This window comes from Penicillium atrosanguineum (genome assembly GCF_028827265.1).
Source record: "Penicillium atrosanguineum strain IBT 20685 chromosome Unknown utg000003l_segment0_segment0, whole genome shotgun sequence".
Taxonomy (NCBI): Eukaryota; Fungi; Ascomycota; class Eurotiomycetes; order Eurotiales; family Aspergillaceae; genus Penicillium; species Penicillium atrosanguineum.
The window spans coordinates 4,578,258-4,603,560 of NW_026623135.1; the positions used below are offsets into that span (position 1 = coordinate 4,578,258).

Sequence of the window (25,303 nt, forward strand, 5' to 3'; positions counted from 1 at the left end):
CGGGTTGGATACCGTGCACATGTTAGACTAGTGCGTGTCGCTTAGAAAATCTCTGAGCCTGCTCGACGCGACCCTGCTGCTGCTGGGCCATGCCGTTCTGCTTCTGTAGCTGGGCGGCATTAGCAATAATCCCAGCCTATATAGCAGCTAGAAGCTTGGAAAGCGATCAGAAATTGACCACTGGAAGCGAATCTGGTACTTAGGGCACACTAGTACTTAATTTGGTGCTTGCGAACGAGGGCTAGTTGGTCAGAGCAACCTTGGGGCGAGCTTTGCCCTTCCTATATGCCTGAATTTGAGGGATGGTGTTGTTTCTTGATTTTCGTGCTCCAGTATACCTTCATGGAGCCTTCAGTCCTTCCAGGGAACTTCTGACCGAACCGCTTGGTCACTTCTGACTAAGTAAGAGACGCTTGCCCCGAAGCTTTATTGAAAAGCTCTGAGGGATAGAATTAAGAAAGCCGTATTGCTGCCGGAACATATACAAAAAATAGGAAAGCCCCATGTATTGGCGACATATAGATATGGCTATCCACAGGCATGAAAGACTTAAGTTTCATGGCTCAATTATGCTCTATGATGCTATTCAAGTCTTGCTTCAATTCATTCAACAAGCTGTTTGCCTCCTGTTTCGAAATTGAATTGGATATAGAATCGAGTTTCCACAACAAAGCATCATGATCCTCGCTGTAACTGACCTCCAGATAGATGCTATTCGCACCAGGGACACTTTTCCAGTCAAAAGGATCGACAGCGGTTTTCCCGGTCGAGAGCTCTCCAGAGTCAAGTTCAATCTCAGAGCCAATTGATAGAGGGGCAAAAATGGAATCACCTTCTTTATCAGGCTTGCCCAAAAGGATGTTGACAAGAAGATTGAATTCTAAGTCTTGGCCAAATTCCTTCATTTTTTCACACAGGCTTTGGAGGTCTGTTTGTTCATATAAAGAACGTTGAGCCAGGTTTTGCTGCAAGTTGACCAGAGCCTCTCGGGTCGGGCAGTCCAGGGCATCGTGGACCACCAGCGGCAGCATATTAACAGTTGGACCCGCCATATCGTGGATTCCTGGGTAATCATCTGAGCGCCCATACTGGAAAAGACCAAATGTTGGATGAGAAATGCCAATATTACGAGCCAAGCTGCGAGCCACGGCAAGTAAGATAAGAGAGGGCATGGAAATGTTCCACTCGTGGCATTGGTTTTCCAACTTGCGGAGGTCTTCGGGGAAAACAGCCCGAGAAGATTGAATGCATATAGGAGCTTGTTCAATAGTAGATTGTGCACCAATTACTGAACTTTGACCCATTCTGAGTGCTTCTTTCCAGTAATCATCTGCATACCCATAGTTGTATTTCTGCTGTGTGCCGAGTACAAAGGACGTGAAGCTCGGAGTAACACCCAGGGTCTTGCCTTGGTACAAAGCCTCCAGATCACGAATAAGAATGGAAATGGTTCTCACGTCGTACAAAGCATGGTGTAGGGTGAGTAGGAGAACATCTGACTCTGTATGCCGAGCTAGTCGTAGGCGAGCAGGGGGCGTGAAAAGATCGGATGGTTCTGAACGAATGTCACGCATCATGCTCTGAATGGAAAGTTGAAGGTCCCCAGAATATTGTTCAATTTTCATTCGGGGCTGTGACTTGTCTTCATCGGGGTTGCGTACGACTTGCAGGAGTTGGCTTGGGGGAATAGCAGCAAAACTTGTACGAAGAATGCCATGTCTTCGTTGAAGCTTTTCCCAAGCATCTTCCACTTTCTCGAAATCGAGTCTGACTCGACAATTAATTGGGAATGTAAATTCCCAAAGTTGGCGGTTATTGCGGAGCCAAGAAGCAATGTAGAATCTTTGACCACTCAGACAAGGAATGACAGCCTCAACTTCTTGCTCAGAGAGAGACAAGATGGATAGCGTTTCGTTTCTGGCGACTGAGCTCACAGTTATGTGCATAGGCTCCGAATTGACCGGTATCTTCTTCGATGCGAGTTTGGCGATGCCCCGAATGTTTTCTCCTCGCAGAATTTCACCGACTGAAAGCTTGATCCCTGCCTTGCGGCACTGAGAACTGACATCGAGTGCCAAAATCGAATCTAAACCAAGTGCAAAGATGTTGCTGCTCTCATGGATCTATTCCGATGCTACCCCTGTCACTTCCGAAAGTACATGCATCAGAGTTTTCAAATAGGTCTCAAGAGTAGGATCATCTTCGAAGTATTCTTCTGTCTTGTTCCGAGGACTAGTGACCAAAGGCAAGCTATCAATTCCGGGGGGGAAGCTGAGAGCTGGCGCATCACTAGAAGAGAGGATGTTTTCAATCCCTAGAGCAAGGTTCTCGGTCCAAACTTTTAAGCCGTTCTTGTTTTCTGGGAAATCATGGCTTATCGTCCGGATTACAAGAGAGTCGGCACGTTGATCAAATTCCACGTTGAGACTATAATGAGGTGCGTCGGGTGGGAGAGACGAGTCATAAGCCTGGAAAATTGATTCTGAGCTGAATTCTGAGTATTTGTTGAATGTGAAAAGCGTATCGAATAGCGAAGAACCGTTCCTTCTGTTTTTCAAGCGCCAGTCCTTTTGTATGAGACTCAAAGATGCATGGTGGTAAGGCTGAGAATTGAGGGAGAAATGTTGGATATCTTGCAAAGCCGAACGGACACTCTGATTAGCAGACTCAAGCCTCAGTCTGAATGGAACAGTATTGAACAGAGGACCTATTACAGTCATGGAGGGATCGATATCGAAGCCGCGGCCGGATACTACGTGCCCGAACACAACGTCACGCTGGCCAATCATTGGCATCAAAGAACGCCCAAAAGCAAGCAGAGCGACGCTCTGTAAGGTCACTTCTATTGAAACGCACCGACGCTGTAACTCGGGGACCGGAGTTTGTACTCTTATCTCTGCCCATCGAACATTGGGTATGTTGGTGCACGAGAGCGGCAACCCCGGATACTGGTAATTCGAGAGCACATGTGTCCAAAACTTCATCGATGTTCCTTGTTTGGCTGCTATGTCGCGCGCAGCAGGCGCGAAGGAGCCCAGAGGATCTGAATAACCAAAGTAGCGCCTCTCTAAACTTGAAAAGAGGAGTGGAAGAGAAAAGCCATCGTAAAGACAGTGATGCATTGTGACGACCATCAATCGCTGGGATTCTCCAGTAATGAAAGTGACATACCACGGAGGCACTCTGAAGGCTGCAGTCCTGGCATAGGACGCCTCTCGGGATATTTTTTCGATGGCTTCAGGTAGGGATGCGCTGTTCGGCTGGTGCGACAATTGGACGGTAGGATACTTGTGGACCGCAACATAGAATTGATTATTGGTGCCTTGGCGGTGGAATGAAGTACGAAGAATATCGGCATCTCCCACTGTATGTTGCCAGGCAGTGACTAGCTTCTCCAGGTCGACTGAGCCACTAAGAGTTACCACGTGGTGATGAAGATATTCCTTGCCCTCAGAGCCCAAAGATTGGCCAATCATTGCCGTCTGTAAAGGTGTGCAAGGGTACATCTCAACAATCAAGTCATTTGGGTCGAACAAATCAGCGCTCATGTTATGCTCCGGCAACTTTTCGAGAGCCTCCTTTCGAACTGATACGGCACGAGGTTGCTTGAAATGATTGTGAAGAGCGCCGATAGATGGATACCTCAGGATGTCACTTGGAGACGCGTCGATATTTTCCTTTTTCAGACAGCGCGCCAGATGAATAGATACCACGGAGTCAATCCCTAAGGCAAAAAATGATGCATTTTTTGAAACCTGTGAGTCTGACAGACCAGAAACTTCAGAAACGGCCCGACGGATCTTCTCTTCATCCTCGGTCCATTGAGTTTCATCCCATGTTGGTTTCTCTTTCTTGCGTGACTCGAATGATCCTGTGGCGTCGATGATAATATCCTCATCGGCAATCAGGTCACTTAAAAGAGTAGAAACTTTATCAATCAAAGATCCATATCTTTCACTGGAAGAGAGAGCATTGGAGATTCTCAAGCGCAAAGTGATCGTGTCGGTATGCGAGTCAGCTTTGGCCTCTAATGCAAGTGGGTAATTCGCTGGCATAACGTTATCCATCTCAAACAGCATGTTCTCTGCAGATGACCTAGGGCCGATGGGAATGTAAGAGATTAACGTGTTGAAAAGTGGGCCCGGTGCCTGAGTGTAACGCTGAATCGCACGAAGAGGCGTATGCTGATAGGGAAGAGACTCTAGCATAGCATCTGTATGCAATTTTGCCTGCCGAAGAAGACTTGTTCTTTGGGAAGGGAGTCGGAACCGACCAGGAACAGTAGTGACAAGAGGGACGAGCAATTTTTCCACTGACTCAACCGGAATACTTCTACCATCCATAACTCGACCAAATATGACGTCTCTTTGGCGGAGACACTTTGCTAACATGGCCGCCCATGCTGTTTCCACAATGAAAGCTGCAGTTGTCGAGGCCTTTGAAGCAACTTTGGAAAGCAAAGATAATTTGAAGGTAAAGTTCTCGTCATGATAGAATATGACCCAGCATTGCACTCTTCATCCTCAATGATTCCTGGAAGATAGCCAGAAAGATAGCCAGACCAAAATTGCTGGGCATTTTTTCCATGGCCTGTTATCATATATCTGTAAAGGGGCGTGAGATCAGCGGGACTCATTGACGTAGCCCCGGTATAATGATGGTGAAGCTGCTTGACGAGCAAGCCCATGCTGGCACCATCAAATATAGAGTGGTGGATTGACAACATAAACCATCCTGGCTCCTCCTCACACACTGGAAAAGCTGCTAAAATATGAAATGGAGGCTTGGTTTCGATGTTTCGGATGATGCTGGACGCAGTTTCGGTTTGGCGGGTGTTGAAAAGACGCCGGGCAACATTTTCATCGGAGACCACAACTTCATCCCAGTGAATCTCGACCACCCGAGGTTTCAGAACAACTTGAAAAATCTTGTTGTTAGCAATGTGGAAACACGTGCGCAGAACCTCGTTGTGCTGCATTAAGTCTTCGAATGCCAGCTTTAAGTTTTTGAGGGTGATGCCCTTCCCCAAGCGACACAGGATATGGTTGACATATAAGGGAATCGGGCTGCCAATGGAAGTGGAAACAATGCTTTCCTGTAGAGGCAGACATGGTCGGACGATAGCAACGCAAGAATTCGAAATTTGAGTCTGCGAGTTTCGAAACTCTTGGTCAAGCTGCTCCAATCGCCGTGAAGCCTCGGTTTTTTGTGCCTCGGAAAAGTTCTCTCTGTGCCCTTGGTCCTGAATTGTATAGGAACGTGGCAATAATGCGAGCTGTGCAATAGATTTACCGAGGATATCGGCTGCTGAACAAACGTATCCCACTCGACGCAGTTTTGCTGCCACACTGAGAGAGTCCAGGCTGTCAATTCCCAATTGGAAAATATTCGTTGCCTTAGTGACCGATTTTTGATCTGCATCCACGAGAGTACAAAGGATATCCCGAATTTTCATCTGCTCAGCTGTCAAATGTGCAGCATCTAACTCCGAAATGGACTCTAGGTCCGCCATTGCAGTTTCCCGGGGCCCTAATAGCAAATCAGAGATGGGAATGCTTTCATACAGCGCCACTAAATGACGCTTGTCTGCTTTTCCTGAAATCTGGACAGGTATGGTGGAAACTGGAAGAAGAACACTTGGTACCATATATGCTGGCAGCTCGATACGACAGCTTTCTAAGATCTTCGGCACCCACTCTTGGTATCGATCCTTCAGAAACTTAACCTTTACACCGGTAGAATATGGTCTGCCCCCGATTGGGCTGATGAAAGAAACCAGTTGGGGTCGTTTCGTAATTGGCGAAGGTGTCACCATGGAAGTCACTTGGACTGGAAATCGTGCACATCGACGAACTGCAATGGAGACTTCTTCAAGCTCCAGGCGCTGGCCACGGATTTTAGCCTGGCTATCTCGCCGTCCGAGGTATTCAATGCAGTTGTTGGCCATCAAGCGTACAATGTCTCCGGTACGATACATCCGCTGCCCATCAAGGTTTGTGAAGCCGGTCGCATTAGGCCTGCGATGATATCCATTTGCGACCAGATCACCAGTAACACAAAGCTCTCCCGCTTGGCCTCGTTTCGTGTATTTAGTTGTTTCTGGCTCGAAAACATGAATAGTGATGTTTCCCACAGCGGTACCGATATTGCGCACCGTGGACCATGGTTTCACAGTGTGGCTGGTGAATCCTATCGTCGCTTCAGTGGGTCCGTAAGCATTGATGAGAGCAATTGACTGTTTTCCAACAAATCGTTCAATTATTGTCTCTGAAATATTTTCCCCTCCGACTCCGAGGTAGCGTAGGTCAGGCAATGACTCCGCACTAACCTCTGCATGCTCGAGAAGCGAGGGCACAAATCCAGCATGGGTGATTTTCAAGCAACTCAGAACCAAGAAGAGATTATCCAGAAGCATATCTCGCTGACCTGTGACCAAGCGAAGGCCATGCCTCCATCCCAGAACCATCTCACAAATATGCACATCAAAGGCTCGACTGGCATGCGCAAGATAGCTGCCTGTTCCCTTCAATCCCGGGGTATCCGGCACTTCGTGACAGATATATTCCGACTGCGCCTCAGTGAAGGCGGATAGGTTTCCACGACTAACAAGCACTCCTTTAGGCGTTCCGGTGGACCCAGAAGTGTAAAGAAGGTAGCAGTCATCCGACGGCTTCGGGTTGACTGAAATTTTGTCGACCACATCAGGATTACCAGGGAGCTCGAGGCCGTCTATATCAATCACCTCGCAGTTTTCAGGGGAGAGAAGGCTTTTCGAGGCCCACTTGTCGACAAAAAAAGCTGTCGCTCCGCTATCTGAGAGAAGGAAGAGCTGGCGCGCCACTGGAAGATCTTCGGCGATTGGCACATAGCAGTTGCCACTTTTCCAAATGGCCAGCACTAGACAGTAGGCCATGAATGAGCGATCGAGGCAGACTGCTATTGATCTGTTGCACCACCCGTGGCCGGCGAGCCATGTACAAAGTTGATCGGAGGTATGAGAAAGATCGCGATATGTCCATGTCCGGGATACGGTATTGTCCTTACTGATTGCATCGAGAATTTCAAGTCCGACCCAAGACGGGTTATAAGCAGCCCATTTGTCGACCCAGTGAGCTGGTGATAGTAATGGGGCTCTTTGGAGGTTGTCACTCGCAGCGGCGGAGTGAAGAGACAGAAGTTCCTTTGGAAATAGCTGGGCGAGATCTCGGATCCGCTCGGTGGGAGAAGAACACATTGCGGCAATCAAAGAATTTATCTGTTGTAGCACAAGCTCCAAATGAGACAGATCCATCAGCAGAGACCCGGAAGATAGTGTGCAGGCTGGCTGGCCCTGCTCCAGTTTTCGAAGAATGAGTTCTATCGGGGCTGCAAGAGACCGGGATGCGTCGTGGGAAGATTTCCGATCTTGCTCCGGGACCACATTCTGCTCGTACGCGAAGAGGGCATTGTATGGTACCTGGGATGAAGGATATCTAATACTTTCCAAAGCATTGCCATAGAAGGACTTGAAATTGCGGAGGTTTTTCGAACAAATTCTTCATCGCGGCGTAAAATGGTCTCAGAGGTATCGTCCAAGAGAACACGAAATGGGATCAGATTAACCGAGTTTTCTCTGCTCATGTCTGCGAGGTCTTGGTCTCCCAGGATGATCCTGTCTGTCTCCATATATTCAGCCAGCGTGTATGCAAAGGCCGCGCGGACCACAGAGATACCAGATCTGAGACCAAATTTTTGGGCGAGATCTTCAACTCGTTCCCATGATATCTTAATATCAAGGGTTTTTGTTATGCACGCGGGGCTTGTAGTCGAATCGCGGGCCCGCATCCCCGAGAGTGTTGGGAATTGAATCTCATTGAGACCGGCAAATCCCTCGAGCGCTTTTTCCCAAAAGGAAGTTGCCTGGTCTCTGTCTTCTTTGTGTTCCAAGAAAGATCTCAGTTGTTCTGAAAGATGGGATATGTTGTTCTCGGCTTTCGACTTGGCTCGATACAAGAGGCGGGCAGCCGGCAGTTGCAGGTCTATACATAACGCCACTCGGATCTATAACAAAGCCTTACATCAACAAGTCATCATGATACGACTGGGATATTCTTACTTACCGTTTCCTTCACGAGTTTTTCAATTGCTGGTTTGTGGCTCAGACATAAAGAGAATTCCAGACGTTCTTCCTCAGGAGTAAGGTCTTCCGAAGAAGTCTTGTATGCGGCCCACTCCAGGATTTCGTATTCAGATTGACGTTGTGCTGACACAACTGCACATTTGGGCACCGGTCCTTCCTCCCACTCAGTAATCAGAAATGCGATGTGCGTTTGATCTGTCACTGTCATGATCCAGCGTGAGTAGCTATCAATGAGGGAATTGAAGCCATCTCGCGTTTTCAGACCCTTTAGACAAGAAACGTTCAGCAATGTCGAGCATTCGATTATTGAGGAGGACTCATCCACAGCCTCATTTGGCAGCAATGGAAGTAAAGTAACTGGGAAAGCTTCATCTCGCGATCTCACTGATGGCTGTAGAGAGCACCATTCCGCGACTCTGGTTGACATCTTGAATCAGGTCTCACGAGAAAGCCTTTCACTGACTAAAAGCTTGTAGGTGTTCAGTCAGCCCGGATAGAACCGTGCAGATGGCCATATACAGCATACCTTATATCATCATAAGCCCTTAGTGATTGTAAAACCTGCCCTCTCGGCGCCAAAAGTGATTCAAGCTAAACTCGGTATTCCCGTTCCGACCCACGTCGATCCCTCAAAATACATCTAGTAATTTTCAAAGCCTAGGATAAGAAAATAAGGGGTCTAGGATCAGAAAATATTTTGGAGCCAAGAAATTCTAAGAGCTGTCTCTCTCGATTCTGAGACATTATAACATTGGCAAAATTGCTAGCTTCTCAAGGCTTGAATCCATCCTGGAAACAATTAGAAGGAATGAGGCTTTCTGGAGGATGCCTGGCTAGTTCCTACCAGTGTCTTGATTGATTGAAGCTTAGTATTGTTCCCAATGAAGACAAGAGTATCAAAGCCATATTTATGTTTGTTCCTAGGGTCTTTTGGTCAAGCCAATTATTCATATACTGCGGTGGGCTCCGCGGATCGATTGATAAGATTTTGACATCGCTCATGTGAGACATGCTAGCCATAACGGCGTTAGAACAAGACCAAAAAGGAGAAGATGAGCTTCAAACGGAACAGGCAGCACCGGATCACGCCATTATTTTCAAGCAAAAGGTCGTGGCGGCATGGTTCCTTGATTCTCCTCGGACAATAACGGGCGCTCGATATTGTCTTCTGTCCAATAACTGTTTAGGGCGCGACAGCGGTTGTTCCGACCCATCACATTCTCCACCGATCTAGTTAAAATTTCCTGGTATCTATTGAGACGGTATGCACGGCGATTCTGACCCAAATTGCACCCCTGCGAAAGATAGGATATAAATCCACCTCAAAATACGACCATCTTGGTCTCAATTCGTGCCGATCTTTCTTCTCTTTCTCACCAAAGTTTTGTTATCTTGATTTTATATCATGAGTGCTTCTTCATCCAGCCCTCGGCTGGACGAGAACTCAACATCGGGTCGAACAGATGCAGCATCCGCAACAGCAAAAGGGGAGCCCGAGCTGCAGCATTCGTATAAAAATCGGACCCATGAGAGCACCAAAACAGATTCTATCATATCTAGTGATGCTGCTGGTGTCAAGAAGGCTGAAGCAGTTGTTCGCGCATGGAGTGGGAACGTCGTGTGGGCTGTCTATGCCTGGTATGTGATCCCAGCCTTCGGGATGAAATATTCTTTGGCCAGGCATTTCAAAGCCGTACAATATCTGACTGTTTTACCCATAATCTAGGATCTGGGTTTGCTTCTTTATGCTAGCTTTTCATTCCTCCATCCAGGGCAACGTGATCTTCAACGCATATGCCAATTTCCAAAAAGCCCCGGAAGTTTCGACTTCAGCGATACTGGGTAGTGTTGTGGGTGGAGTGGTAAAACTTCCCGTCGCGAAGATCGTGAATATCTGGGGACGAGCTGAGGCCCTTGTGGTATTTACTGGTCTTTTTCTGGTGGGTATCATTGTTCTGGCCTCCTGCACTGGGCCCAACGGATACGCTGCCGGATACGTTCTCTACTATGTTGCATATAATGCAATTTACTTGATCCTTGATGTGTTCATTGCTGATACATCTGGGCTTCGGAACCGAGCATTTGCATTTGCATTCTCGAGCACGCCTTTCATCTGCACGGCATTCACGGGTCCTTTGGCGGCGCAGTCTATTTTAAATATGACAACATGGCGCTGGGCATACGGTATCTTCTCCATAGTATTTCCGTTTGTTCTTTTGCCACTTGCCGTTGTCTTCAAATTTTACGAGCGAAAGGCTGAGAAAATGGGGCTCTACCAAAGAACCAAAAACAATCGGACTTCGCTTCAATCACTTATACATTATATACATGAGTTCGACGGTATGCACTGGCCATTGTCCTTGGAAAAATATCCAATGCTAACTGGTTTGCTCTAGTCGTCGGTGCTATATTGTTGATGGCAACTTTCATCCTACTCCTCCTTCCATTCAGCCTTTCAACTTACGGACGTGCTGAGTACGGATCTGCTACTTTTATCGCCATGCTTGTCGTTGGGTTCTGCTTCTTCTTTGTCTTCGTCGCTTGGGAGAAATTCTTCGCGCGCCATCAGTTCATTCAATACGATCTGCTTGAGCAGCGAACAGTGCTTGGTGCATGCATACTGTCCTTGGTTCTCAACTTCGGTTATATGGCTTGGGATACCTACTTCGTCAACTTTGCTATGGTGGTATATGACCTTAGCGTCTCAGATGCAGGCTATGTGAACCAGATATACAATGTGGGTTCATGCTTCTGGGCACCTCTATTTGGTCTTTACATCAGACAGACAAAACATTTCAAGAAAGCATGCCTTTTTTTCGGCTTGCCATTAATGCTACTTGGCTCTGGACTCATGATCCATTTCCGTGGCCAGGACGACGGCATTGGATATGTTGTCATGTGTCAGATTTTTATTGCTTGCGCTGGTGGAACTTTGGTTATCGGACAAGATATGGCCGTCATGAGCGCTGCCGATCACGATGGAGTACCAATGATGCTCTCGATCCTTGGACTTTTCGCTAGTCTAGGTGGTGCGGCAGGTGCTACCCTTGCCTCTGCCATATATACGAATATTTTTCCAAAAACACTGGTGGCCAGATTGCCCGAAAAAGCCAAGGCTGACTGGTCGGATATTTATACGGGTGGTTATATCTCACAGATGGCTTACCCGATGGGATCAGAAATAAGGAATGCCATCAACCTTGCTTGGGGTGATAGCCAAAAGTATAGCTGCATTGCAACCACTGCAGTTGTTGCACTAGGCTTGCCGTGTATTGCCATTTGGAAGAACGTGAATGTGGATAAGAAACAAGTCCCAGGTCGTGGTGCTGTAGAGCTCCTTATCTTCTTGCTTCAAGTGGAAATTGTTAGGTCCCACCTGGCAGCAGACTATTGTGGCTGAATACTTACAATACTGTCCGATAGTTTACACCAATCTATTGACTCCTCTCTTACTACCAGATGTGTTTAATGCTGTTTTTCTCCTTTCTGGACAAAAATATATTCAGATAGAACTTGCGATTTTCTTTGAAATTTCCAACTTGAACTCTATGGTATATGTAGCTGTAGCTGTACGTTGATTACCACTCTTGCACCTTTGACCTGGATCAAACAGCCTAATACTAGCTTTTTATTTGTCACAAAGCTTCCGAATAAAGCTACCCATACTTGACGAACATGCATTGTTAATCTATGACTGAAGACTTCCATTTTATTTGAGTATTCAAGCCCAAAGAACCCCCACAATTCAATTTCAATCATCAATCAAAAGACTGGTGACGCACAGCCTCACGGTACATCTCACTGCGTTCAACAAGCTGAGAATGGGTTCCATGATCAACGCAGCAGCCATCTTTAATGAGGAAAATCTGATCTGCCCGATATATTGTTCTCAAACGATGCGCAATAGCAATGACCGTCATTTTTCCAGCAAAACCCGATAATGCGTCTTGGATTTTCTGCTCAGATTCACCATCGAGAGCGCTTGTAGACTCATCAAGTAGCAAAAGACTCGGTCCTCGAACTAGTGCCCTTGCGATTGACAGACGCTGACGTTGGCCTCCAGAAAATTGCTTTCCATCACGCGTGCAAAGAGTTTCATATTTATCAGGTAGGGCTGTTATCACATCGTGAATATGAGCCAATTTGCACGCTTCTTCAATCTCAGCTTGTGTTGGCTTGTATCCTGGCCTTGCTCCTAGCGCGATGTTGAACGCGACGGTTCCTTCAAAAAGAGCGTTTTCTTGGGGCACAAGAGCAATACCGTCTCTAAAGTCGGTTGAGACAATTCGGGTTATGTTTTGATCATTTATGAAAATGGATCCGGACGAGGGATAGTAGAACCTTTCAAGCATGCTGAAGATAGTTGACTTTCCCGATCCACTTGGGCCTACCAACGCGTAGTACCCACCCGGTTTGAAGGTGATACTCATTCCCTTGAGGGCGGGAATATCGGGGGAGCTGGGGTAAGAGAATTTCACTTGATGCAGCGCCGCGCTGACCCCCGAACAAACATATTTGTTCCTGGTCGAGGTGCTTACGGGGTGTCCGTTCGCTTCGACATCAGAAACCAACGCCATCTCTGTCTTCGAAAAACGGAGATATTTGTTATTTTCAAGAGTTTCCTCGGCGGAATTCGTGTTGACGAGATCGACGATACGGGACGTAGCCTTGCCTGCCTTCGAAAGATCCGGGGCCAGGGCAAGCATCTGACCGCAAGATTGTGTGCTGAACAGAAGGGCCGGTAAAACTATGAAGAATTGAGTTTGCGGGTACAACCCAGAGGCAATTTGTTTCGAGCCCCACCAATATGCAAGTGCACTTATGAGGTTGCTGACACTGAACGCTGATGCAAGCCAGAAATTCCCCCACGCAATCGCTTCATTGGTGTCCTGGTACGGCTTCTGCATGGATTCTAGAAACTCCTTGAATAACTGGTGCTCCAGCGAGAATCCTGTAACGAAACGCAGATTCCCCAAGGCTTCCACGGTGATCTCTGTGGCCTTGGAGAAGGTTTTTTTATGTCGTTCCGCGAATTGACTCTGTGTCCGTAGCTTCATCACTCCTGCAAAAAGGAGAATTGGTATGGTCGGGACGAGGACAATTGATATCTTCCATGCGACCACGAATGAGATGACCACACCAGCCAGAAGATTCACGGCAGTCGTAAGAAGAAGTCCAATGGTAGTGCCAGTAATCCCACTCAGTGCCGATGCATCGCCTGTGATATACGCAACCAAAGTTCCGGGACTTCTTCCCTCGCTACTATGCCACGTAATGTTTTGGCTGAGTAGTGATCGAAGAGAAGCCACACGGGTTCGGTATAAAACTTGGTCTGCGGCCCAGCCATATGCACAACCGCCGATGACATTTGCGAAACATTCGACCAAGCCAACCACAAAGAACATCAGGCCGTATAGGTTTCCACTGTGACGAATATTCGCCGTGCTCTTGCATGGGCTGAGACCGCCAACAGTATTGCCGAACAAGATCGCGTTCGAGCTATAGCTAGCCCCAATGATCACCGACATGAACAAGCCCAGAACAATCAAAAGGACGTTCGGTCGAATGAATGCGAAACAAGATTTTGCGGCCAGCCAATTTGAGATAGATGTTGCATCTTCTGTCTTTGAGGGGAAAGTGGTGCTCTCCATCTCCTTTTCAGCTGATACATTCTCACTATCCAGAATGGCATTCCGTTTGCCTTCCAAGGTCATTTCCTTCGTTCTTATTTGGTTTGGGTCTGTAGAAATTGAATTTCCTTCGGTATCGACTGACATGGATATTGAAAGATCGTTGTTCGCATTATTCACTTTTTGTTGACTGATCATTGTCGCATAAGCACCACCTCTCTTCAACAGCATCTGAGGAGAGCCTCTTTCCACCAATTGGCCGTTCTGGATAACAACGATTTGATCCGCGTCCTTAACCGTGGCAAGTCGATGCGCAATAGATACTATTGTGGTAGTTTCGGACAGATTCAGCAAGGCAGATTGAATTAATTGCTCACTCATTGAATCTAGTGCTGCAGTCGCCTCATCCAGAATAAGCATCTTGGGTTCTCTGACAAGAGCGGTTGCAAGCGCAATGCGCTGCCGCTGGCCGCCACTAAGCTGACCACCGGCCATGCCCACTTGACTAGAAATTCGAAATTCCAAGGCTTGGATAAAGCCGAGGGCGTTAGCTCTTTCTGCTGCTGCTTTCGCCAGCTGCACGACTTCAGCAATCCGGACATCACAATCTGCAAGTGCCTGCTCCTCAGAGCATCCAGACTGAACTTTAGCTACGAAAGCAGTCAAACTCATATTCAAGATGACCTCTGCCAGGTGCTTATGCCTCACAGATCCAACGAGACCATATGCAATATTCTCCAAAATCGATCGATTCATCAACTGCGATTCTTGCTGCACAAATCCCATCTGACCTCTCAAGCTCGCAAGATTCACATTCTGAATGTCCTGTTCCCCGATGAAAATTTTCCCTTCAAGTGGATCGTAGAATCGTTCCAGCAGTGCAACGATTGTGGACTTTCCACCTCCCGATGGCCCGACGATAGCGGTGTGCTGCTTTGCCGGGATTGAAAAGCTAAGTCCTTGCAAGATGGGTGTTTCTGGTCGTGCAGGGTATTTGAAGTGGACCTCTTTGAAATAGATATCGTGGTCCTCCAAATTGGCGTTCCGCTCGCCCTCGCTGGATGTACCGTCGATGTTGGAATCCCGCTGGATGACCTCTAAAAACCGTCCAGATGCGCTAGTCGCCGCGCTAAATACGTGCATGTAAGGGGAAACCTGGCTGAAGATAAAAGTGGCTATTGGCTGGATTAGCCGATGGAATATGAAGCAAGGGTGTCGTAGCTTGAAGACTCACCATCGATCAGAATAAATATAACCGTATAAACGGCACCAACAGAGACTCCAGAGTTGAGAACATCGATTGAGTCCGCTATCAAATGAGCACCCTTCCAGTAAGCCAACGCATTTGACGAGTAGACTATGAAGAATAGCGTGCCCATCTGTCCGGCATGCACCGCAGCTTTCTTGAGCGCACCTTTGCGAGATCGGGAGAGGTGAAAAGAAAAAAGCTCCTCCAGCCGTCTCTGCGCATTGAAGGCATGGACAATCTTCATATGGGACAAACTAGACAACGCGATAGAAGTCGCACTGTCAACATTTATACCCACCCGTGTCCCATATCGTGATGCGAAATGACCTCCAATCATAGCCATGGCAAAGAGGCACGGAATAGCAGCGACCAGTATACCCGCGATGACGGGCACTTTGCAGAATGCCACGGTATATGCAGTCACAAAGTATGACACTGTAGCGATGTAGATTCCAACTTTTTCAGAAGTACCGGATTGCAGCGTCTCAATGTCACTGACCAACCGCGAAATCACTTGGCCGGAGGGCAAAGTATCATGGAACGCTGCCTCTTGGCGGATGACGCTGCGAAAGTATGCTTTGCGGTACCGACGAGCGAGTCGTTCGCTGACAAGAGCCCAGCATGACGCGTAGATGTAGATGCTTGCAAAATTGAATATAGTGATGTAGATTAGGTAGAGGACTTTCGTTAGAACGGAGGAGGAGTTGTAGACTGTTGCTGAGCAGGCAACTTCATTGAGTTCGTTGATCAATTGACCGAGGACAACACCGAGTAATGGTTCCGGGATACCTGCGGCGATGGCGAAGAATGTTCCGACTGTAATGAGCACGACGTCTACGGTGGTATAGTTCAGCGAAAACAGTAGGCGGATGAATTTGAAGGCGGTTTTCAAGTCTTCCTTTTTTGGAAAGGCATTGAGCAGTTGTCCGGACTATTTAATATATGAGCATTGGCGACCTTCAGAGAATTCACAGACTGGAGGGGTGATTTACCACTGCTTTCACTCGTCCTTCGACCCCCATCTTCCTATGTGGTAGATTGGATTGGGAAACCCCCGGTTTTCCCAAAGCCTTCTGGGAACCGTTCGTCTGAGCGTTTACTTGAGCGCAAAGATTGTTTGCTTCCGACTTGGTGAAGCAAGTGAGAGCTTCCTTTTTCCGCGGAATAAATTATAATGCGACATCCTTGTCACCATTCACCCACTAGATACCAGTGGGATCCGGTTCATCGGATACCAAGTAGTTAGTATATTATTATTTCTACGTATTACTTGATGGAATGTACAGCATAGCCCCCGTCTAGTCTCAGAAATGAGGAATTCGCCCCACAGCTTCCTGGCTCTCTGGCCCCTGGACCCTTATCAGATGATCAGATTGCCTTTGTAGCCGTGGCTTTGACCATCATGTGCTCTTTGCTTTACGCATTTTGGGAATGGCCCAGCAGAGAAAGGAACGTTTCCTCCGGGAGAAGTGGGGAGTCCACTTCTCCCGGCTGAAATGCAACATCGTGCGAGGCTTGTAATTTTCAATTGTGAGAACTGACTTGGCATCAAAGATTACTAAGCATATACCACTATCAAATATGACATCGTCTCGGACATTGACCGTTATGGCGCATCTAGCTACGTGGTGATTTGTATCCAGGTCCAAAATCTGCAAAACAAACGACACATTAAGTGTACTAAGCTGGAAGTGGATGCTTGGCCGAGACATTACTGTTCAAGGTGCTCATATTTACTACAAAAACACTCTGCCGCCGAGGTATATTGCTATTCGTCCCGTATATGTCACATTCCCCTAGTGCCTCTTCAACTGGTAGGCGTGATAATGATGTCGATTATATTGAAAGATTTATGATGAAATGATCTTGAAGCTGTTCGCTCTTCTTCCTGGTTAGGTGAATAAGCTCTGTTTTCTCTGCTGCAAAACAGGAACCAGTTTTTCTGCCCTGTACTTCGATACGTGGAATGTCTTCGGACTGGATCTTAGCGATGTTTTTCCCGGATGACCTACCTACTCGCTGTCGAAAATAGATATGATTTAAGGCTAAGGCGCCACCGTGGAAGGTAACTACTTAGTCAACTAGATCTGAGCTGAAATTTGAGAATAGAATAGGTACAAATGAAGAGCTTTACGCCAGTCCAGCATTCGATAGTAGTGTGATAAAGTCGTCAAAAGCAACATTAGCGTGGCGGTCGCTCATGAAGCTACCGGTCTATTTTCTAGCCGCGTTTAGGATTCTCATGGCTCGAAATCAAGTATCCAAGCTTGTTAATTAACGCCATTGAAGGCCCCTTTCAGGTTGATATATCCTTTTGCGTTATTGAACCGATAAGATAGATTTGATGGCTTTTTAAGTGGCTGTACCAAGGTAACTAGGTGCGGTAAACAAAGCGTGATTACTTATGGGCTATCAGAACCGGTACCAAACTATAGGCAGTTTTAGCAACAATATGTCTAATACACGAGAGTCAGTCTTAATAGAAGGGCCTATTTTCAATATAGACTGTACATTAAAAGCGTTATCAGTGTCACAGAAAATAAATTTGAATTTTGATAGTTGAATTGCCTCAAGTAGATAGACTAGATAACGAATAATCTGCTAGTCCAGAATCCTGCTTATATCGGCATTGGCGTCCTATGGCGCTATTCACTGCAATATATTTTCCATAGAGAATATATTCGCTACTGCCCACTCCGATATTTCAATCTCCGGTTCTTCTTCCAGTTCAAACCACAAATGTAAGGCTATACAGTCGTGGGGTCACCTATTAACTCCATACTAACCTACACTCTAAAATCAAAACATCTTTCAAGGGGCACCTTTGCTCTTTCCATATAAACATATATATACGCGTGCACGGGTGTATGAGAAACGAAACCGCTACGGTAAAGGATCTCGTTCTGTCTGTATCATGTTCTAATTGTTGATGGTCACATTAGCAGCGTATACATTCATGATGAATGCAGTGAGGAACCCACGGTCTTTGATGCAGTTTACATCCACCGGACATTTAACGAGGAAAACATCCGCACCCAGGGTCTGGATGGTCGTATCCCTCGCAGAAGAGCTACACAGTACCAGAACTGCAGCTACCCATTGCTGTTTCGCAGAGGACGTCTGCGTTTGAGTTACATCTGCACTTCTTTGCACAGTGGGTTGATTCAATAACGGAGCCTCCGTCACAGGTGTAAGTGTACATATTATCACGCAACACTCATGCCAAAGTCCGTGAATTGCCCTCTGTATCAAGCTTGTCTATACGTTTTTTTTTTTTTTTTTCGTTAGATAGGTTTAAGGGTTCTTGAAAAAAAGGACAATGCTTTGCAGAATAGCTGACTAGCCTTCCATAAGTTGCACAATTCTTGTGTCAGCCCATGGAGGGATAACTTACCGCTAACAAGTGGTCACATTGAAGATCACATTTCCTATGTCTTTGTATGTAATTCTGCTTACTCATGGACTCGAGCGTGGTAACCGCCGAGTATCGGTTGTACGGACTGACAATCCCGTACGGACCGCCAAGCCCACCCGTAAGGGCAAGGGGACTACTCTCAACAGCAGTCTCCGGAGTTTCCTCAATCAATCAATCATTTCAATCCACATTATATTGATTCCGCTTGACCTCATTGGCCGTCGCAGCATACTAGGCTATACGAATATAGCCTGTGTAGACATCTTGTTTCTATTTCAGCAGATGTGTACTATGCACACAGACCTAGATACCGAGCATGGCAACATTTAAAAAACAAGGAAAAAAACTCGATATGCGGGTGTAAAATCTCTTTAAATCTAGGTAACATATTTCAGACATATTGGACACACCAGCGCTGAAAACGCAAACAAAATACAACGCCAGTATTGGGATGATAATCCCCGGTTATGTATCCTCAACAAACTCAAAGAGGCACGAACCCCTCCATACGCTTCCTTGACTCTTCTTCTTCCTTCTGCAGACGATCAGACTTCTTCCGCTCGTAGACAGCACGCACAACGCGACGAGTCTGTTCATGGCCCTGGTTGAAGTTGGCTTTAGCCAGGCCTACAACGGAATCGATCTGTTCTGGTGTGTAGATAAAGTTCCACGTGGAAAGGAAGTCGTCTTTGTCGGGATCGATCGAGCTCGGGCGCGGAGTAAGAGGCTTTTCAGCATCTTTAGTCTGCGTGTAGTCTCTATTCATGGAATGAACTGCTGCGCGGGGACGGGTCTCCGGGGCGGAAGGGAGATCTGGGGCAGATGGGTTGGGAATCAGAGGGAAGTAGACGACAGCGATACCGGCGTCTTTTCTCATGAGATGGAATTCAGACTCGGAGTGGTCTTCGATGTGTTGGGGTTGGAAGAGACGCTTGGACGGCGGGGGTTCTTTCTCGGAGATGCGCTCTTCTTGCGTTCCAACCCAGACGTTGCAGTAGCTTAGATCTGTCTCAGAGGATTGATCTTGGCTTTGAGCATCGGTGAGTTTCTTGTTCGCCTTTTCGTCTGTGATACCCTGTGGTTCGCGGAGTGCTTTCTCGGCATCTTCCAAGGTCTCGCTTTCCCTGGGCCACCCGGCACCGATCGGCCAACCCTTGATCCCTCGTTGACGGGCGTAACCATCGACGACCGAAAGCCAGTTCTCCTGCTTGATGTCGGCGGAAGCATCGAAAGCGAGAATGACATCGACATCTCGTCCTGGTCGGATCAAAGGATAGATAGGGAGGTTGTTGCTCATGCCAGCGTCCATCAGATTCAAATGACTGCTGTTGAAAATAGACTCGGGACAAGAGGCAGGAAGTTGGTCTTTCATTCCGATCACGAAGTTGGGAATAGCAGCAGGATCAATAGGGTGTACGCGGACCAAGTCTTGATTTTTGCCTTGGATGAGAGTATCGATTCCTCCGAACCCAGCAAGGCCAACGACCAAAGGCCGGATCTCTTTATAGTAATGAGAGAGAGTTGCGCAAAAAGCGCTGCCCCAGATTCCCATCAATCCCGGGACTCGGAGTTCAGGGATAGGGGAGTTTTCGGGGGACAGCACACTACGGCCCCCGTCGAAGTGACGGCCTAACGCCCAGGTGGGAATACCAGCATTGAGTTCCTCGCAGAAGAATTCAAAGGGGGTGAATTCAAACCACTGGAACCAGGCTTCCTTCTTCGCTTCGCGGATCGCCTCTTCAGGGTTGTTGGGGCCTTTGGTCTCGTCATTATGCTCTGCCTCGAGTAGGGGGATTTCGTGTCGCACTGCAGTGTATATGGGGAGGGGATGCGCTCCATCGTAGAGATTGGCTGCTTGAGTTGACAGCTTCAAATCGGAATCTGAGACTCCTAGTTCTCCACGAGGTACCATGAGACGTGCTGCAAGCAGCAGTCCATATATGTCTACCAATCCGAAATCCGCACCAGGGTCACCTTTCAGCTTCTCAATAAAGCCACTGAGAAGGTATTTGTTGGTTGGTGCAGTTGTGAGCAGGTTCAGTGCTGCAGGTGGAAAGGCGATGTGCACACCCAATCGGTTCTTCAGGTGGTCGACAAGCTTATGGAAATTCCGGCCTGTGATGGAGGAATGGTACAGGGTCTGCATCCAGCAGCTGCCGCTGACACCTGCAGTGTAGGTAACACAATCCCACAGACCTGATTCCTGGGCGGCGAGATAAGATCCGGTGCCAGCAACCAGGGCGCGCAGCCCACCCCCAGATCCGCACATGGCGATGACAGGCACATCGTCGGGATGAATATCCTCCACTGGAATGTCAAGGTATGATGCCAATGCTTTCAAAGCATGTTGCTGGCGCTTCTTTCGAAATGCCTGTTCCTCGGCGCACAGGTCACCGCTTACCCGGACCCTGGCGTCCCTTGTAATCTCAGGATTGAGCTCAGGGTCATGAGCCTCCTGCCAAATTTCGTCTGCCAATGAGCCAGGAGCCAAGGCGAGCTCTCGCTGCAGCTTCTGGGCCGTTGCTGGAAGCAATCGCGCCCAATCTGGGATGTAGCTCGAGATGTTGCTTCCTAGATCTGCTGACCCCACAGTATTCTTGACCTCATCAAGCTTCTGGGTGATCTTCAGCCATATTCCCTGATCTTCAGAGTCCTGACTGTCGGTTTTTCCGGTGGTGTGACCCCGCAACTCCGAATTGGTGTCAAATTTGGCCAAACCCGTGGTAAAGTAAGCTTTCTGCTCAGCTCTCGCCATGCGCCGATTTGGTTGGGCCCAGTCCCCCACAGTGTAGGCAGCTAGAGCAGCAGGAGGGACGGTCCAACTCAAGCGGGAGACCCTTGCCGCAGCCATTGCGACTGGAAGAGATGAGTGTGCTGCGGCTTGCATGCAGGGAGCTTCCCTCTACGGAAGCAAAAAGCCTGGCAGCAATTGACCCTGTCTATAAGAAACCCGCGGGAAATGACGAAATGTCATGTGATCATGGTCACATGCTCTCAGTCTTTCCGTTCTAAGACTAGCACGAACTCGGCCACTCGGCCATCTCGGAGCTTATCGACTGCGGACAAACATCCTCGACCCCACACTTTGGAGGCATGACGGCTCCTGGTGACTCGGTCTGTCTTTCTGTCTGATCAGCATGGTGGCTCCCAGGAACACCGCCTACGCCGAGGAGAGCGCCGAGGTCGAGGTTTTGTACGCCAACCTCACTAAGCTCAACTCGCTCACGAGGAAGATCCAGGGCTCCCTTGTGCGCCTAGAGACCAGTGGACAGGTGGTCAAAGAGGCCATTGGCCCCATATACAGCAACACACAGTCACTTCAAATCACGAATACTAATATCGACAAAGTCAATGATGCTATCGACCGTCTTCGCCAGCCTCTCGACGCGAAGAGCCGCGAGGAAGGCATCATTCGCGCCGGGTAAGTCTCACCTCATCGCATGACCCAAGTGCTCGTGGCATCTTATGGCATCTTACTAACCAATCTCTCCCCAGACCGCAAAGCGCAGGTCTTTCGCAGTACCTCTCGGCAATGAAACGTGTTGAAAAGGCGCTGGTCGACCTCAACGCGACGAACCTTCGATCCAACCAGACTGCGATCACAGACTTCAACTCCCTTCTGGGCACAGGAAGCATCAACTTGCAAGAGATGTTCCGGTCTGAATTGATGCAGAATACCGTTCCAATTGAACCTTTGCACTACGTGACAAAAGGTATGTTTATCACCCCACGGTTGCCCCTCGGGAGACGTGACTTAGCATGGCCGTTACAGACCTCCCTTTCCCATCGATTCCCGAAGAAACAATTTCACATTTGGCACCGTTATGCTCTGCAATCGGCTCTGCATCCGTTCATGGCCCGCAGCGCGGTATGGGAGATAACCCTGCTCTAAAGATATATGCTGAGGTGCGCGGGCCGTACATTGCCGCTAGCTTGCAGAACCTCTCCATTGCATCTCTCAATACTGTCAAGCGAAGACCCACCGATGGGCCTTACAAACAAGGAACCAATGGCATTGGTATGTACTCGAATGCGTTGGAGGGTTTCATCACTACAGAACATGAGATCATTACGCAGGTATTTACTGGAGACCAACAAGGACTTGCGCTGCAGGCGACTTTCCTTTCGGCCATGGCCGACTACTCCAAGACATTGCGAGAATTGAACCAGTACATCAAGGCAAACTTGATGACGGATTGCTTCTTGGCTTTTGAGATCATTGAGATTGTGACTGCAATGTCCTACCGCATTGATTCGAAGACTGCCGAGCTTAAGAGTCTTCTTATCGAAGCTTTACGGCCCGTTCGTGAGACCGCAAAGTCTTCTCTTTCGGAGTTGCTCGAGGAGACGAAGCGCAAGGCTGCCAATGCGACGCTACCTCCGGACGGTGGATCTGTACCATTTGTTGAGGAGGTAATGAGCTCTCTTGCCACATTGACAGGCTACTCGGGCCCCTTGGCGTCTATCTTGACATCTTTGGGAGATGGCAACTGGCGGTCTAAATCGAATACCGCCGGCTCTGCCCCCTTGGATGTTGGTCCGGACAGCGGAACACTCTTCTCTCATTTCATTCTGGATATGATCGAGGCCGTTATGACAGGCCTGGAATCGCGTGGTCGGGCTTTCCACCGTTCCAAGGCCGCTCTGGGTGTATTCTTGTCCAACGTCTTCTGCATCGTTGACCGATCAATCCGACAAAGTCCCGAGCTGGCCCGCTACCTGGGTGCGCCAGATAGTATTGCACGGATTGACACTTTCCGTAAGCGCGCAACATCGACCTATCTTGATGCATGGAAAGAAACATCTCAATACTTGTTGGATGTACAATATACCTCTCGTTCTGGAGCACGTCCTAATTCGGGAGGAGCTGTGGATTCCAGTGCCATTGTCAAGAGTCTATCGTCGAAGGATCGGGACGCTATCAAGGACAAATTCAAGTCCTTCAATGCAAGCTTTGATGAGATGGTGTCCCGCCACAAGTCTCTTCATATGGAACGGGAAGTACGATCTGTGCTGGCCCGGGAGCTGCAGGCTGTTCTCGAGCCGCTGTACGCGCGCTTTTATGATCGCTACGTGGAGATCGACAAGGGTCGTGGCAAGTACATCAAGTACGATAAGTCCAACCTGTCGATTCAACTGGCACAGCTTTCCTGAACACACCGTATCATGCCCATGTCTAAGTAGTTAGAGATAATATCATAATTGTCCAATCTTCCACGTTCCACGTTCCACGTTCAATGATCAATTTTATAGAATGCACGTGATTTGCCCCACGAGGATGCGATAACGTGATAAGCCCCGCTACACCCGGCTTGCAGGCAAAATTTCGTAGATCACACACTGCCTGATTCTTATCTTTTCTCCCATCCTGCACTTCAATTCGTCTCCGAGGTGCCTTTGACGAGTACCGGCGATATGTCTGCCAGCAACGATGTCTACCAGACTCCCCTCAACTCGCGCTATGCGAGTAAGTGCTCTTCCCTTTGTCCCGACCAATGAGGGGCTCAACAATCCGGGGAGCTCGAGGATATTAATAGACTCGAATTAATTAGGCAATGAGATGAAGTATCTATTCTCGCCTCGCATGCGTTTTTCGACCTGGCGCAAGCTGTGGATCTGGCTCGCGGAGTCCCAGAAAGGTACGAGACTATGGATGGCGTGACCAACATCGGACGTCATCGGGAGGGAAACGAAGAACGAAATCAATTGACAAGATTTTTGTTATAGAGCTTGGCCTTCCTATCACCGGGGATGCTATTGAGCAGATGAAGGCTCATGCTACCATCCAGGACGATGAGTTCGCTGTTGCCGCCGAGGAGGAGAAGCGTCGCCGACACGATGTCATGGCCCACGTCCACGCCTTTGGCCTGGTCGCTCCGGCTGCTGCTGGTATCATTCACTGGGGTGCTACTTCGTGCTACTGCACTGACAACGCTGACCTGATCCTGCTCCGCGACGGTCTCGACATCCTGATTCCCAAGCTTGCCGTTGTCGTTGACAAGCTGTCCCAGTTTGCTCAGCAGTACAAGGACCTGCCTTGCCTGGGTTTCACCCATGGTCAGCCCGCCCAGCTGGTTACCGTCGGCAAGCGTGCTTGCTTGTGGATTCAGGATCTGTTGATGGACCTACGCAACCTCGAGCGTGCCCGTGACGACCTCCGCTTCCGTGGTGTCAAGGGCACTACCGGTACCCAGGCCTCCTTCCTTCAGATCTTCGAGGGTGACCACGACAAGGTTGAGAAGCTCGACGAGCTCGTCACCGAGAAGGCTGGCTTCAGCTCCGCCTTCATCATCTCCAGTCAGACCTACTCGCGCAAGATCGACGTGGACGTCGGCAATGCTCTGGGCTCGTTCGGTGCTACCTGCGAGCGCATTGGTATTGACATTCGTCACCTTGCCATGCTCAAGGAGGTTGAGGAGCCTTTCGAAAAGGACCAGATTGGCAGCAGTGCTATGGTACGTAATATCGGATCATTGAGCCAATGCAACAACTAACAATATGTAGGCCTACAAGCGTAACCCCATGCGCTCCGAGCGTCTCTGCTCTCTCGGTCGTCACCTGCAGAATCTCCCCAAGGACGGTCTGGACACCTACTCTGCCCAGTGGTTCGAGCGCTCCCTGGATGACAGCGCTATCCGCCGTATCAGCATTCCTGAACTTTACCTGTGTGCTGATGCTTGTCTTATCCTCCTGAGTGAGTATTTTCGTGGTTGATTGACGATGTGATTCTAACATTGACAGACAACGTTTCCTCCGGCTTCGTCGTCTACCCCGAGGTCATCAAGCGTCATGTCAACGACGAGCTCCCCTTCATGGCTACGTAAGTGATCTCCTCATCTTCGATGCGATAATTGACTAACATAACTTCAGTGAGAACGTGAGAAACCCGA

At 48.4% G+C, this 25,303-nt stretch overlaps 7 protein-coding genes across 7 annotated transcripts; 3 read left to right on the forward strand and 4 right to left on the reverse strand.

Annotated features, from left to right (window-relative positions):
• Positions 1–563: 563 nt before the first annotated feature.
• Positions 564–1,574, reverse strand: N7443_005162 (uncharacterized protein; the record flags this gene model as incomplete). The annotated part of the gene is made up of 1 exon (XM_056885218.1): positions 564–1,574. The coding sequence occupies one exon, from the start codon at positions 1,572–1,574 to the stop codon at positions 564–566; it is 1,011 nt and encodes a 336-aa protein (XP_056743496.1).
• A 549-nt stretch (positions 1,575–2,123) lies between these two features.
• Positions 2,124–8,546, reverse strand: N7443_005163 (uncharacterized protein; the record flags this gene model as incomplete). Its single annotated transcript, XM_056885219.1, has 4 exons — positions 2,124–4,447; positions 4,633–7,456; positions 7,531–7,899; positions 8,100–8,546. 4 exons carry the CDS (start codon positions 8,544–8,546, stop codon positions 2,124–2,126), a joined length of 5,964 nt encoding a protein of 1,987 aa, XP_056743497.1.
• A 978-nt stretch (positions 8,547–9,524) lies between these two features.
• Positions 9,525–11,519, forward strand: N7443_005164 (Alpha/Beta hydrolase protein; the record flags this gene model as incomplete). Its single annotated transcript, XM_056885220.1, has 3 exons — positions 9,525–9,757; positions 9,846–10,459; positions 10,516–11,519. The coding sequence occupies 3 exons, from the start codon at positions 9,525–9,527 to the stop codon at positions 11,517–11,519; spliced, it is 1,851 nt and encodes a 616-aa protein (XP_056743498.1).
• Positions 11,520–11,877: 358 nt separating this feature from the next.
• Positions 11,878–16,020, reverse strand: N7443_005165 (ABC transporter ATP-binding protein; the record flags this gene model as incomplete). Its single annotated transcript, XM_056885221.1, has 3 exons — positions 11,878–14,924; positions 14,984–15,929; positions 15,991–16,020. The coding sequence occupies 3 exons, from the start codon at positions 16,018–16,020 to the stop codon at positions 11,878–11,880; spliced, it is 4,023 nt and encodes a 1,340-aa protein (XP_056743499.1).
• Positions 16,021–18,897: 2,877 nt separating this feature from the next.
• Positions 18,898–21,264, reverse strand: N7443_005166 (putative phospholipase A2 (PlaA); the record flags this gene model as incomplete). Its single annotated transcript, XM_056885222.1, has 1 exon — positions 18,898–21,264. The coding sequence occupies one exon, from the start codon at positions 21,262–21,264 to the stop codon at positions 18,898–18,900; it is 2,367 nt and encodes a 788-aa protein (XP_056743500.1).
• Positions 21,265–21,550: 286 nt separating this feature from the next.
• Positions 21,551–23,567, forward strand: N7443_005167 (EXO70 family protein; the record flags this gene model as incomplete). The annotated part of the gene is made up of 3 exons (XM_056885223.1): positions 21,551–21,834; positions 21,909–22,126; positions 22,186–23,567. The coding sequence occupies 3 exons, from the start codon at positions 21,551–21,553 to the stop codon at positions 23,565–23,567; spliced, it is 1,884 nt and encodes a 627-aa protein (XP_056743501.1).
• Positions 23,568–23,828: 261 nt separating this feature from the next.
• Positions 23,829–25,294, forward strand: ade13 (adenylosuccinase ADE13; the record flags this gene model as incomplete). Its single annotated transcript, XM_056885224.1, has 6 exons — positions 23,829–23,880; positions 23,966–24,052; positions 24,141–24,868; positions 24,918–25,092; positions 25,155–25,233; positions 25,288–25,294. The coding sequence occupies 6 exons, from the start codon at positions 23,829–23,831 to the stop codon at positions 25,292–25,294; spliced, it is 1,128 nt and encodes a 375-aa protein (XP_056743502.1).
• Between the last annotated feature and the right edge of the window lie 9 nt (positions 25,295–25,303).